General features: G+C 41.9%; 1 gene segment (V, D, J or C); it reads left to right on the top strand.

Moving 5' to 3' along the window:
- Window positions 1–6,423: 6,423 nt before the first annotated feature.
- LOC127526528 (immunoglobulin heavy variable 3-11-like) lies at window positions 6,424–7,343 on the top strand. The segment is given in 2 exon segments: window positions 6,424–6,508; window positions 6,997–7,343. Coding segments are annotated over 2 exon segments (432 nt in total).
- Window positions 7,344–15,137: the final 7,794 nt, after the last annotated feature.

The raw sequence follows: 15,137 nt of genomic DNA, 5'->3' as shown, positions 1-15,137 counted from the left end.
AGCCTTGAACTTCATAGACAGGTGGTCCAATCATGAGATATAAAGGTATTTAAGATGGTCAATTACAAGTTGTACTTCCCTTTGACTCTCCTCTGAAGAGTGACATCATTGGATCCTCAAAGCAACTTTCAAAAAATCTGAAAACAAAGATTATTCAGTATCATGGTTTAGGGGAAGGCTACAAAAAGCTATCTCAGATGTTTAAACTGTCAGTTTCAACTGTAAGGAATGTAATCAGGAAATGAAAGGCCACAGGCACAGTTGCTGTTAAGTCCAGCAGGTCTGGCAGGCCAAGAAAAACACAGGAGCGGCAAATGAGCAGGATTGTGAGAATGGTCACAGACAACCCACAGATCACCTCCAAAGATCTGCAAGAACATCTTGCTGCAGATGGTGTATCTGTACATCGTTCTGCAATTCAGCGCAATTTGCACAAAGAACATCTGTATGGCAGGGTGATGAGAAATAAGCCCTTTCTGCACTCACGCCAAAAACAGAGTTTCTTGTTGTATGCAAATGCTCACTTAGACAATCCAGATTCATTTTGGAACAAAGTGCTTTGGACTGATGAAACAAAAATTGAGTTATTTGGTCATAACAAAAGTGCTTTACATGGTGGAAGAAGAACACCACATTCCAAGAAAAACACCTGCTACCTACTGTCAATTTGGTGGAGGTTACATCATGTTGTGGGGCTGTGTGGCTAGTTCAGGGACTGAGGCCCTTGTTAAAGTCGAGCGTCGGATGAATTCAACCCAATATCAACAAATTCTTCAGGATAATGTTCAAGCATCAGTCACAAAGTTGAAGTTACGCAGGGGTTGGATATTCCAACAAGACAATGACCCAAAACACAGTTCAAAATCTACAAAGGCATTCATGCAGAGGGAGAAGTACAATGTTCTGGAATGGAAGTCACAGTCCCCTGACTTGAATATCATCGAAAATTTATGGGATGATTTGAAGCAGGCTGTCCATGCTCGGCAGCCATCAAATTTAACTGAAATGGAGAGATTTTGTATGGGAATGGTCAAAAATACCTCCCTCCAGAATCCAGACACTCGTCAAAGGCTATAGGAGGCGTCTAGTGGCTGTTATATTTGCAAAAGGAGGCTCAACTAAGTATATGTAATATCTCTTTTGGGGTGCCCAAATTTATGCACCTGTCTAATTTTGTTATGATGCATATTGCATATTTTCTGTTAATCCAATAAACTTAATGTCACTGCTGAAAAACTACTGTTTCCATAAGGAATGTCATATATTAAAAGGACAGTGCTACTTTGAAAGCTCAGCCAATGATAAACAAAAATCCAAAGAATTAAGAGGGGTTCCCAAACTTTTTCATATGACTGTATGTATATATATAGATATTTATATAAATATATATTTACGCTGCGCCACGGCATGTGGTTCGTTTATTTGATAGCCTGTAGGTCTGGAGTAATTACATTCATTGCATTCGTAGTCTGAGTCTCGACGACCTGAATTATGTGGGTGGTTACCTACCAGGTAACGCTTGTAGTTGGTCTGCCATTCGGCAAACATCCGCCACGGTGCCCTCTTTCAGTTGCGAGAAGTAGATCATGGAATGTTGATAGTTTACTGTCAAATAATGCAAAGAGTACGCGACACGTGTTTCGCCCTCATTTGGGCTCATCAGGCATACACACTCTATTGCTCCCCTCTCGGGGAATCGAACCTTGAACGTCAGAGACGAAGCCCGTTTACGCTGCGCCACGGCATGTGGTTCGTGTATTTGATAGCCTGTAGGTCTGGAGTAATTACATTCATTGCATTCGTAGTCTGAGTCTCGAACCTGAATTATGTGGGTGGTTACCTACCAGGTAACGCTTGTAGTTGGTCTGCCATTCGGCAAACATCCGCCACGGTGCCCTCTTTCAGTTGCGAGAAGTAGATCATGGAATGTTGATAGTTTACTGTCAAATAATGCAAAGAGTACGCGACATGTGTTTCGCCCTCATTTGGGCTCATCAGGCATACACACTCTACTGCTCCCCTCTCGAGGATCGAACCTCGGATGTCAGCGACAAAGCCCCTTTACGCTGCGCCACGGCGTGTGGTTCGTTTATTTGACAGCCTGTAGGTCCGGAGTAATTACATTCATTGAATTTGTAGTCTGAGTCTCGACGACCTGAATTGTGTGGGTGGTTACATAACACATGACACATAAAAAAGGAGGGCTGAGTGAAGTGGGGCCGGTATCATTTCGTTCAGGTCACCAAGTAGCCAAGCCTCCTACAGTGGATCCAGGGCGAGTGGCTGATCGTGCCATAGGGTCGAATCCAGTGTGGGGGTCTGCGAGGTGCTGGCTGGTGAGTGCCGGTTGCCAAAACACATGGCTCCAAAAGCTGACGGCAGCCTCGCTGAGATCCACAGGGACACAGATGGCATGGGGTCTCTCTTTATGCCATAAGGAGACCCAGACCGTCATTGCGTCCCAGAGTGTAAGGAGGAGGATCCAGAGACAGAAGTCCGGACCTCCTGACAAGGGGCAGGCTGGGTCCATGCTGGCCCACCTGCTGTTGAGAGCCACCCTCTACGGGTGCAGAGGGAAGCCCTGAGCCTGGCTGGGGACCAGGCGAAGCACAGAAACCTGTCCTGTTGCCATGTCTGGAGGGCATGGGGACATGGATGGAAGCAGCGGTGCTTTAACTGCAATAACCGTGGTCACAGGTGGAGGTACCCTGGCACACTTACGGATGACGCCATGGAGTGGCATCGTGGACGTGCCTCCCCGCCCTTGTTTTGCTTATCTTTTCTAGGGTGGAACTGTGACCCAGGGCATGCCGGCGCCCCAACCTGTCGAAGGACAGCCCTCCGGGACGGGCTTCAGCTGGGGGTGGGGCAGTGTGATATACTGTATGGCCGGGAACCCTGCACCGCCGAGACGCCTGGAGGAAGGAGGGACCGGGAGAGTGGCACTTTTCTTCCCTGGGCACCTGGACGGTCCTTGATCCCTGGGGGACAGCGCTTCTGGGACACCAGGAAGTGCTGACAGACCAGGGATTGTGTGCACCTGGAGTGCTTCCAGGTGCAAGGGCAGCACTTCCGCTATACTGGGGAGTGCTGCCGTAAGTTCATCATCAGGCACCTGGAGCACATCCGGGGCATTATAAAAGGGGCCACCTCACTCCATTCGGGAAGCTGGAGTCGGGTGGAAGAGGACAGAGCTTGCGAGGCAGGAGTGGAGGCAGCCCAAGAACCAAGGACTGAGTGAATATTGTAAATAGTTTGTACATAGTGTAAATAAACGTGTGTGTGTGTTTGGACATTGGTGTCATGTCTGTCTGTGGCCGGGCTATCTTTTATAGTACTTTTACGTCATTTCTAATTTCTTATCTGAAAAGACAATTTGGCTTTAGTTCACGTCATGTTCTTCTAATACCCTTTTGTTCTTCTATTTGTCCTGTCAGAAATTGTCCTGAGCAAAGAAACGTAATGAAGTCAAAAGCCAAGACAGTCTCTGTGATTGACCTGTCAAGGGTCTAGGCAGAATATTTGCAGACACACTGTTACTGCTTATGACTTGCACTGGAATTAACAATGCCATGGAAGAAGACTTGAATGGCTGGCTTACATTAGTCAAAGCAGTGGTACTACACACTACGCCAGTAGCATTCAAGGACGATTTACACTCTCCAGAGACAATTCTAAACAGGCTCGGTATTTGGACATGAGCAGCCTCAAAACTGAGGACATGGCCAAATATTACTGTGCTACAGACACAGTGAGGAACTTCTTGCTGTCACTCATACAAAATTCTCATCAAAAACAAAGCTTGATACCATCTAGGTTTCTGTGTCCTTGAATAACCATACAGCCAAATGGATTCTTAGGGTAGAATGACATGCCAGAACCTTTAAGTCATGAAAAAGTCAGAAAAACAGAAAATGTGTTATCCAAAGGACACTTTTGGGGTGCTCAATCTGAATTATTTTGGCGTCATTAAAGTGTCTACTTGAGCCTCACAAGTGAAGAGAACCCAGCTACACTGGAATGCTTTCAGTTTATAGCTCAGATTTTATAATGTCCTTTTTTTACCTCCATGGTAGATGGTTGCTGTAGAAGTAATGAAAGATGTGTTGTAGAGAATCCATGAAATTCAAAGTGACTTGAAAAATAACACACTGCAGTCAAACAGCAAAGCCCTAACAAATGATGGTTTCGACCCCAAACTCCAATATGAAGTTTCAACTCTGAAAAAAAGTCTTATGTCATAATTCATAATTTGGGGGTGAGGGTATTAATTTCAGGGCAGAGGTACATTTCATAAATCATAATTTGGGGCAGGGGTACATTTCATAAAATATATTTCATAACTCACATTTTCATTAATCATATTTCATAATGCATATTTTCATTCATTAATATTTTTTGCACATCATAATTGCACATCATATCTCTCTTTTTGATAATTTTTTGTCTGATATTACTACTTATTTTCATTCTCTAATTCAAGAAATGATTTTAAAGTTATATGCTGGCCTTCACCCTAAAAACCTTAACATAATTTTAAACACTTTTGTCATGTCACACTTAAATCTGATTGCTTGAGACTTGAAAAGGTTTAAATTGTTCAAATATTTCTTCTAACCACAGCACAATTCTAGAATGAATTTGTTTGCTCATTTCAGGACTCTCACTACAGATTTTTATTCTTTTTAGTATGGATGCAAAGTATTTCATTGTGTAACTCCATTAGTCTTGCTATTAACTCTCACACTGTGAACATTAGCAAGTCTACTATGACTCTTAGGGCTCTCTCATAAAAGCATATTGTGTAATCATATCTAAGAACTTTTCTTATGTACAAAACTTTACATTTATCTTCCCTGTATCTGCCATAGTCAGAATTCTGTCCAGGTCAGTGTGTTTTAACTTTACTCATTCTAATGTATTCCCAGTTCCAATACTTTATTATCATCAAGTTTAATTAATCTGTTTGTGATATTGTTCCTAAATAATTAATTTTGTTACGGAAACTGGATTTTCTGCCAGTTTTGTCTTGGAGTTTATTCAGATACACTGTACGTCTGATAACTGTGTAATGGGAAGTTAGAAGTCATTTATGGGTGTCTTTAACACTAGAATTACCAGAGCCTACGAAAAAACTCGTAGATCCGGCCCACCTTAAATCCGTTCACACCTCTCCGCCGGCGTCTTTTGTCCTGTAAATGTGCTGATAAAGACAAGCTGCCAGTGTGAGTTTTTTTGTAGGCTCTGGTAATTCTAGTGTTAAAAAAACAAAAACACAGCTGACCTGTATCTGAAATGATAAATCTGCACCTGCACCATGGCCTGCAAACTGTTTTAAGAACATGTTGGCATTAATTTAAGCCTAAGTGACCTAGGATCAGAGTAACTCTTGTAAGAAAGGCGCTATATTGCACCCGAGACACACAGATTGACAAGGGAGGCATGTATAAAATAAAACAAAACTTTTATTTTCTTCAGCTGGAGGGTACATCTTCCCCATAATCCCCCCAGCCACAACACAGTCCCAAGCACCAGAACTATGACACCAAAACACTCCTTTCTCCACCACCACTCCTCCACAAGCTTTGTCCTCCTCCTCCGATGAGTGGCCGATGAGTGGTGGTCGCTGGTTCCTTTTATGGCCCACCTGGAAGTGCTCCAGGTGCTTGATTGATGACATCTGGCTGCACTTCCGGGTGTGGTGAAACCAATGCCCAAAAGGGGCCAGCAGCTCCTGCTGCAGCACCCCCTAATGGTGCCTGTGAAACCCCACAGAGCTGCACAGAACTTCAACCCCCATGAAGCCCTGGGGGAGTCCAAGGCACCGCTGCAACCAAGGGAAGCTACCATCTAGCGTCAGGGGGAGATACTGGGTTTCCCACACTTGCTCCCCTGGTACATATGGTGTAGGGGCGTCCCGGCCAGGCATGGGCCCCAGCCATCCGTCACACTCTCCATAAATTTGTATTTAATTAAAAATACTTCTGTAAAATTGTCACATTAAATATATTTAAAGGTACCCAGCAACAGATAATTTGGTATCAGCAAACTATCCACGTTATAATCAATGTAGGACAAGTGCTTAAAAATGCCATCCATCTGCATTGGTATTAGGATGGTAATGGAGGCAGTTTATGAAGTTCTGTGAGACTCTAACATACATGTCACTTATTTTGTCACCTGTTCATTACCGTCAGAAATCTATGGGTAAACATGAAAAAAGTTTCATTGTACAATGCACAGACGAAACTAAATAAATTGAAACTTTATTCCATATATTGCTAAAAACCTCTAAGGGAAATTTACAAATAAACATAGGCAACATCTTAAACTGTTACTTTGAATGTGTATAACATAACATATGGTAATGATTTTAGCTCTGTAATACAAATCACTTTATACTACTTAAATCTGATGCCACTCATGACTCGGACAGGTTCTTCCACATTCTCTCTTGTTGGGCAGTGTGGTGTAGTGGTTAAGGCTTTGGGCTACAAGCCCTCAAGCTGTGAGTTCAAACCCCACAAGTGACACTGTGTCACTATTAGCAAGTCACTTTACTCGCCTGTGCTCCAGCTGGAAAAATAAAAAAGGAACATAGCTGAATTGAATCTCATATATTGTAGGTCACCTTTCATAAAGGTGTCAACTAAATGTATAATTCAACGCTTCTTTACTAGCTTCTCTAATAACTTATATAAACAGTCTTTTTTGCATTTTAAACATTTCTCTTTTAGGTGTATCTGAACCTAAAGGGCTCATAAATAGTCTATGTTCTTCAGATGCAAAGTTATGCAAATAATGTCTTTACATTTTATTACATAAAACCTAGAGAATTTATTCATATCTTGTATTATCTTCCCTCATACCAAAAACAGCTATGAAGGTTTTATATTTTTTCATGCTATCTGCTATTTTGCCATGTAAGTTTAGTTTTTTAAATTACTTTTCATTTTTGGCTGTATACTCTGTACACATCATGTCTGTTTTTTTCAGGTGTCCATTCAGCTATTGTCTTGTCCCAAACAAGTAATGAGGTCAGAAAGCCTGGTGAGTCGTTGCGACTGACCTGCCAAGGATCTGGACAAGACAGTGATGGAGATACTGTTACAGCTTACTGGATGAGCTGGATTCGACAGGAGCCTGGAAAAAGTCTTGAATGGCTAGCTCACATTAATCCAAACAGTGGTACTATACGCTACGCCAGCAGCATTGAAGGACGATTTACAATCTCCAGAGACAATTCTAAACAGGCTCTGTATTTGGACATGAACAGCCTCAAAACTGAAGACACAGCCAAATATTATTGTGCTACACACACAATGAGGAAGTTCATGATATAGTGAATACAAATTCCTCTCCAAGAAGTCCTTTTTTGTATTGAATAACTACAGAATCATTAGAAAATAAGTATAATGCCAAATGATAAAGAATAAATCTGAATTCTGCCATTACCAAAATCTGTCAGAAAAAAAGAGTATATTTGGACATTTTTGAGAGTATAAACTTTTGAGCAATTAAACAACTATAGGTTTTCATACACTTAAAGACATTGAGACCTTAATGCCTAAGAGTTGCAGTATTGGTTTCAAGGCAAGAATCAGCCCTGGACATAGCTGGAATATATTTCTATTCTTTAGAAAACTGACATAAAATGACAAAATTGTATTTTTTTACCTATTTGGAAAATAAAACACCACTCAAACTAAGCTTACATATCTAAAAGCAGGAGAATTAGCTCCAGTCAAGACCAATTTGAACAATGTGACACGCTACTGATAGACAAGCAAAATCATTACAATCATGGAATACTGATTTCCATGTTGAACTCCTTATGATGCCTGCCCAACAACAGACTCACTACGATTATATTTCACATAGATGGGACTTTAAGTGCAAGTGTTTCGAATTAGTCTAATGAAGTAGCATTGCTTATATAGTGAAGCAAAAAGCAGCAAACCTGCATACATATGAAAAGTAGTTTTGAAATCTCATTGTCAGCATAAGAGTTAGTACTGAATTCAGTCTTTAAACATAAAGTACCTATGAAAATATGTTAATAGTGTTGTGAAGGAAAAACTTACAAAGGCTTAATTAAAAAAAAAACTAGCACTTTCACCATTTTCAGAGTCATGTGTTAAAATCCTTTTGAATATATTTTACTTGCAATTCAAGTAATTAATTATTTGTAGATGATACAAATATACATTTCATTTTTATGAAAACAGTAATCTACTAAACACAACAAGGCAAGAACTTACCTTTTAACCAATGGCCTGCTCTGTCAATTGCTTGAATGAAAAAAATCAATAGCTTGCAGTAATAAAAAATATTTCCAGAATGTCATGAAAAGATAAAATGTGCAGGAAAAATGCTGTCTTATTGTCTGCCCCTAAGAGGGCAAATGCAAATGCACATACAAGTGAGGAGTAACTAATATGATAACAAGGACTGTATGAAGAGTATAATGAAGCATACAAGGATTAATCCCAGCACATGTGATGCTATTGCCCCCTATAGTTAATGAGGGAAACTCAGACAGATCTCAGCCTGCCATGTTACTTTAGATCACAACATTTTCTAAGGTTATTTCTGTAAGAGGATCTTTCTGTTGATTTTGAAAAAACACAACCATGTAAAATGTGTTAAAAACCATCACTGTTTACTAGATAACGTGAGTGATAATGGACTAGTGCCTCATGCAGGGTTGGTTCCTGTGTTGGAACCAGTGCTATTCCTGTGATATGGCGTTGGATTAAGTGGATTTGAAAATGAATAGCTATATATAACGGCAGCACAGTGGCACAGGGGGTAGCACTGCTGCCTCGCAGTTAGGAGACCCAGGTTCGCTTCCCGGGTCCTATCTGCGTGGAGTTTGCATGTTCTCCCCGTGTCTGCATGGGTTTCCTCCCGCAGTCCAAAGACATGCAGGTTAGGTGTATTGGCGATCCTAAATTGTGTGTGTGTGCGCCCTGCCCGGGGTTTGTTTCCTGCCTTGCGCCCTGTGCTGGCTGGGATTTGCTCCAGCAGTCCCCCCGTGACCGTGTAGTTAGTATATAGAGGGTTAGATAATGGATGGATAGTTATATATAATGAAATTCAATTACTTTTAACTATCAACAATTAGATGTAATTTTGAGATAATAACACAAAATGCACATCTTTGTAAATTGTCTTAATAGCAAGGGCAATAAGGACACATTCTATGCACATCTACAATGAATTTTAGAAGTATGCCAAACTGCCTGTGACTCATTTAAGTTGACAGACATGAGTGGCAGCCTAACGATTAGTTCTATCTGTGTTACAGTGTTTTTCTTTCTTTTCTTTACTTATAGCGTAGCGGTTCTTCTCGACTGTTTGTACTAAGTGTGCAGGGCTTTTGTTTAAGTATACTATGGATATAGATCTCTTTACAATGCAAGACAGTGGCAGGAACGTTTGTGGCACCCCATGCAAAGGCAGAGTTGAACAATTCTGGACTCTGGGTGCCAGCAGACATAACCAAATGACCAGGGGATGGGATAAGTAAGACAAAAACCAAAAAAGACAATTCAAAAACAGGATTCTGTTTTATTACAGACATGCTGATCCTATTTACTGTGGCACCGTGCCGCTCGGTTCCAAATCAAAAGTGACAAAAAAATAACAAAAGGACTCTTCTTCCTCCTTCTTCCTGGAAAAAAAAATATTCACTGAGGACGGAATGAAAAAGGAATCAAAGTCAAGAAGTGAAAAAAAATTAAGCACAAGGACAATATAGAAGGGCTGCATGGTGGCGCAGTGGTAGCGCTGCTGCCTCACACTTAGGAGACCTGGGTTTGCTTCCCGGGTCCTCCCTGCTTGGTTGGCATGTTCTCCCAGTATCTGCGTGTGTTTCCTCCTGCTCAGGTTTCCACCCACAGTCCAAAGACAGCGCCCTGTGCTGGCTGGGATTGACTCCAGCAGTACCCCCATGACCCTGTGTTAGGATATAGTGGGTTGGAGAATGACAGACTGACTGACAATATAGAAAGAAAACAAATGACAAATAAAATGTACCCTTCTATACCAAGCTAGTGCAGGAAGTGAATCTGATTTTATCAACTAATATGTACAAAGAACAATATGTATTTTTACTACTAGACTAATTAATTCAGTAGTGCAGATGTATAATTCAGCCCAAAGGCCTAGTCAACAGATGACTCCTGGCAGTTGGGACCATGGCTTTATACCATGGGCCCTTTTGTCTATCCAATCCCCATTTATGTTACCTGCAGTCCCCAATTAACCATTGCGCCTGGACGTGCACCAAAAGCCACGTGTCTGCTTAGGTACATTTTGCCCTATTTATACCTCCCTTCTGTACCACATATGTGAATTTTTTTCCTGGCCTCTCCTGAAACTGAGACCTCAATTCTTCTAATCTATTTCCCTGAACTTATACATAACACTTTCTCCTTCTCCCCTGCAGCGATTATGGAAGCGCGCCTCAGTATTTGGCCCTCAGAAACCTTGAGTGCACCTGAAAGACGACTTCAGACATGTGCCTCGCACCCGACTAGTTCAAGCCCCACAGCTTGCTATCAGTGTACCTGTAGACCTCCAGGCAGCCTTTGAGAATCCATGTGCTCTAACTCCGATGAAACATTGTGTCACTACTGTGTTAACCGGGAAGGTGCTCTGAAACAGGTAAGTGAAAACTTTCATTCTAATAAATTTTTTATATCCATGATAGGCTGAGCAGCTGTGCCTATCTTTTATTTTTCACATAAGTCCCTGAATTTAACCGATCACATCTTTGTTTACATGAAGGAAGAGCTACTCGCACTCTGAACAAACAGATGCCTTGGCAGAGCGCAGCACATTCTGGAAGAACTGATGAGCAGGTATTGGGGATGCATGGCTGGTGGTAAGTAAAGTTGAAGCTTCCGAACAAATGCAGGAAATATAAACCATCCAAAACCATCCATTCTATTGGGGGTAATGGAGAATGTGAACTCGTTGGTCAACAAGATGGACAAGCTAGCAGCAACAGTTAAAAGCCATCGGGTCTATTGGGAGTGCAGTCTGTTGTGTCTGACAGAGACATGGCTAACCAACATAATTTATGATGCTAGCGGAGTTCCAGAGTTCACAATCGTAAGAGCTGACAGGGACGCTAAACATTATGGCAAAAGCAAAAGTGGGGGAGTCACACTGTTTATTAACATCAGAAGGTGTAACTCAGGGCATGTACTGTAACAGTTAAGGAAACAATCAGCTGTCAGGTGGGTGTCCGTCCTACTAAACGATCAGGGAGTCTCCTTGCCCCATTGTAGCTGTAGTTTATGTTCCTCTACAGATGCCATGTAACGTCAAACTCGCAACCATCGAAAGTCTTCAGACACAAGACCCAGAGGCTTTCATTACTGTTTCTGGCGATTTCAATCATACTACAACAAACTTGGCTCTGACTTCCTTCTTTCAGCATGCTGATTGTCCTACCAAACAAGAACACAACAATTGACCTTCCTTATGCAAATGTGAGGGATGCTTACTTAGCCCCCCCCCCCCCTTCCCCCACTGGACAAATCTGACCACAATCTTGTTTACCTATAGCCTCTGTACAAGCCTCTGTAGTTGTGGTCAAAAGTTTTGAGAATGACACAAGTATTGGTTTTCACAAAGTTTGCTGCTTCAGTGTTTTCAGATCTTTTTGTCAGATGTTTCTATGGTATACTGGAAGTATATATATGGAAGTATAATTACAAGCATTTCATAAGTTTCAAATGCTTTTATTGATTACATTAAGTTTATGCAAACAGTCAATATTTGCAGTGTTGGCCCTTCTTTTTCAAGACCTCTACAATTCACCCTGGCATGCTGTCAATCAACTTCTGGGCCAAATCCTGACTGATGGAAGCCCATTCTTGAATAATCAATGCTTGGAGTTTGTCAGAATTTCTAGGTTTTTGTTTGTCCACCCATCTCTTGAGGATTGACCACAAGTTCTCAATGGGATTAAAGTCTGGGGAGTTTCCTGGCCATGGACCCATAATTTGGATGTTTTCTTCCCCAAGCCACTTAAGTATCACTTTTGCCACATGCTCCATCATGCTGGAAAAGGCATTGCTGGTCACCAAACTGTTCTTAGATGGCTGGGAGAAGTTGATCTCGGACGATGTTTTGGTACCATTCTTTATCATGGTTCAGGATTGGGGCACTACCAGTGCAGAGCTTGCTCAGGAATGGCAGCAGGCAGGTATGAGTGAATCTGAACGCACAGTGAGGTGAAGACTTTTGGAGGATGGCCTGGTGTCAAGAAGGGCAGCAAAGAAGCCACTTCTCTCAAACAAAAAAACATCAGGGATAGACTGATATTCTGCAAAAGGTACAGGGATTGGACTGCTGATGTCTGGGGTAAAGTCATTTTCTCTGATGAATCCCCTTTCCGATTGTTTGGGGCATCCGGAAAAAAGATTGTCCGAGAAGAAAAGGTGACTGCTACCATTAGTCCTGTGTCATGCCTACAGTAAAGCAACCCAAGACCATTCGTGTGTGGGGTTGCTTCTCAGTCACGGAAGTGGGCTCACTCACAATTTTGCCTTGACTGCCCTGCTCTTGCTTTAACTGCCACAAACTCACAACCCACCAGTCCCTCCCTCACAGTTGGTCATCCACTCTTCCCCCAAGCTGTCAGAATACATCATACAGCCTTCATCCCCCCACTAACATAACAGCACATCAGAAGATTCTAACATCCTCCCTGCTTCCCCTTCCCCTGTTTCTTACACCATCACTGCTGACCCTATGGAGGCAGCAGTCCCAGACAAGGTGTTTCCAAGACTTCTAAGGGCCTATGCTGCTGAACAGGTAGAACCCCTTCAGCACAACTTCAACCTGAGCTTGCGACTGTGGGGGGTCCACACACTGTGGAAGACCTCATGTCTCATCCTGATTCCTAAGAAAGTGAGATCCAGTGAACCAAATGACTTCAGGCCTGTGGCCTTAAACTCCCATATAATGAAGACCCTGGAGCAGCTATCTTCTTCATCTCCTCAGACCACAGATGAATCACGCACTTGATCCCTTGCAGTTTCGCTATTTAGAGAAAGTGAGTGTGGATGATGTCCTTCTCTACCTCCTCCACCTGACCTACTAACATTTGGTAAAAGGATGTAGTGCTTTGACTTTTCCAGTACCTTCAGCACCATTCAGCTCCTCCTACTGAGGAACAAGCTGTCCACAATTGGTGTGGACTTGCACCGGGTGAACTGGGTTACAGGTTACCTCACTGGTAGACCTCAATTTGTCAGGCTGAGGAACTGCACATCACAGACTGTAATCAGTAGCACAGGAGCTCCATATGGGATTGTTCTTCCTCCTTTCCTCTTAATCCTGTACACATCGGCCTTTAACTACAACTCAGGGACATGCCACATGCAGAAGTTCCCAGATGTCACAGCCATTGTGGGGTGTGTCAGGGGTGGACAGGAGGAGGAGTACAGGGGTCTCTGGGATGATGTCAGTCAAACTAACTGCTGTTAAACACTTCCAAAACTAAGGAGAAGGTTGTGGACTACTGCAGGTCTAGACCATCACTGAGACCTGTCTCCATTGAAGGGGTCCATGTGGAGTGGGACAAGACCACTGTTGGAATACCGGTATTCCAAAATTTCCACGAAAACTAAACACAATACAAGATCAGCGACTACTTCAGTTAGTGCCATCAAATCTCAAGAAGCAGCACACGCCGTGCTGTTGGCTAAGGCGGAAAACCAATGAAAGCAACAAGCTTTAGATATAGAAGAAGCTCACTTGAAAGCTAAAAGGGATCAATTGGTTTTAGAGGCAGCCATTGCAGAATCCGACGCAAAATTAAGAGCGCTTAAACGGCACAATCGCAGCCCAAATAGACTGAATCCTTATAATGTGCCCCCGAAAACAGAGATAAGAGATGTAAAACCACATTATTATAATTTTATGAATATGAATGAAAGTAAAGATAATACAGCGCCTGCATCTTTTCAACAACGGCATTATGGACAATGTTATGACCAACCGCAAAACAAGATACAAGCGCCTAATATACCCCATATAAAAGTGACTATATTTGATGCCGACCCACTGACTTATATGAACTTTATAAGGGCATTTGATTGAACCATCGATCAGACAACAAGTAATCCTGGTGATAAATTAGAGTATTTGATACAATTTACTAAAGGTGAACCTAAAAGCATTGCACAGAACTGCACTTACCACCAGAAGAGGGGTACAGAAACGCCAGAGAAAGGATAGAGACTATTTATGGAAATCAAATACAAATAGGAGAAGCCTACATGAAGAAAATCAGGATGTGGCCACAAATAAAAACGAACGATGGAGAAAGCCTAAGAGCATATACACTCTTTCTAGGCAATTGCAAAAGTGTTATGTCCAGTTTAAAGAACGGACACGAATTTGATAACAATTTAAACATTCGTACTATGTCATCAAAGCTTCCCCAAGAGCTAAGACAGCGCTGGCAAAATAAAGCAATAAAGTTCGAAAAAAGGGAAGGAAGAAGACCAGGACTTCGCTGACCTATATGGATTTTTAGAAGATCGGCTCGTATCCTCCTTAGATCCATTGTATGGCGCTTCATATGAAAGTAATACTTGCAAAAGGGAAAAAGAAAAGTTTGATTATGAAAAATATTCAGCAAAAAGCGGAATCAGAAAGGGAAACTTTGTCTCAACTTTTGTCACTACAGTAGAAAGGGGAGATAAAACGGAGAAGACTGAACGTATACCCAGTAAGCATGTCTTTTCTGTGACAAAGGGCATGATCTTAATGACTGTAATGCAATTCAGAAACTAACTTACGAAAGTAAAATTGACTTTTTAAAATCCAAAGGCTTATGCTTCAGATGCCTTAAACAAGGACATCTTAGTAAAAATTGTGAAGAAAAGATAAAATGCAGCAAATATCTTCATTTTCACCCAGTTATTTTATATAAAAATAAAGAAGAGAACTCTGATGATAAAGTTGAACTTCTTAAAGAAGAAAACACTAAATCGATACAAAAGGACACTTCTCCTACAAGTACGCCTGTAATATCGAGGGCCAGAAACGGTGTCTTAGCTGTGGTCCCAGTTAAAGTCAAGTCCAAAGGGAACGAAAAATATATTGAA

The sequence above is a fragment of the Erpetoichthys calabaricus genome, chromosome 2, assembly GCF_900747795.2.
Source record: "Erpetoichthys calabaricus chromosome 2, fErpCal1.3, whole genome shotgun sequence".
Taxonomy (NCBI): domain Eukaryota; kingdom Metazoa; phylum Chordata; class Cladistia; order Polypteriformes; family Polypteridae; genus Erpetoichthys; species Erpetoichthys calabaricus.
The sequence above is the reverse complement of the archived record's forward strand: the minus strand, read 5'-3'. Positions and strand labels throughout refer to the sequence as shown.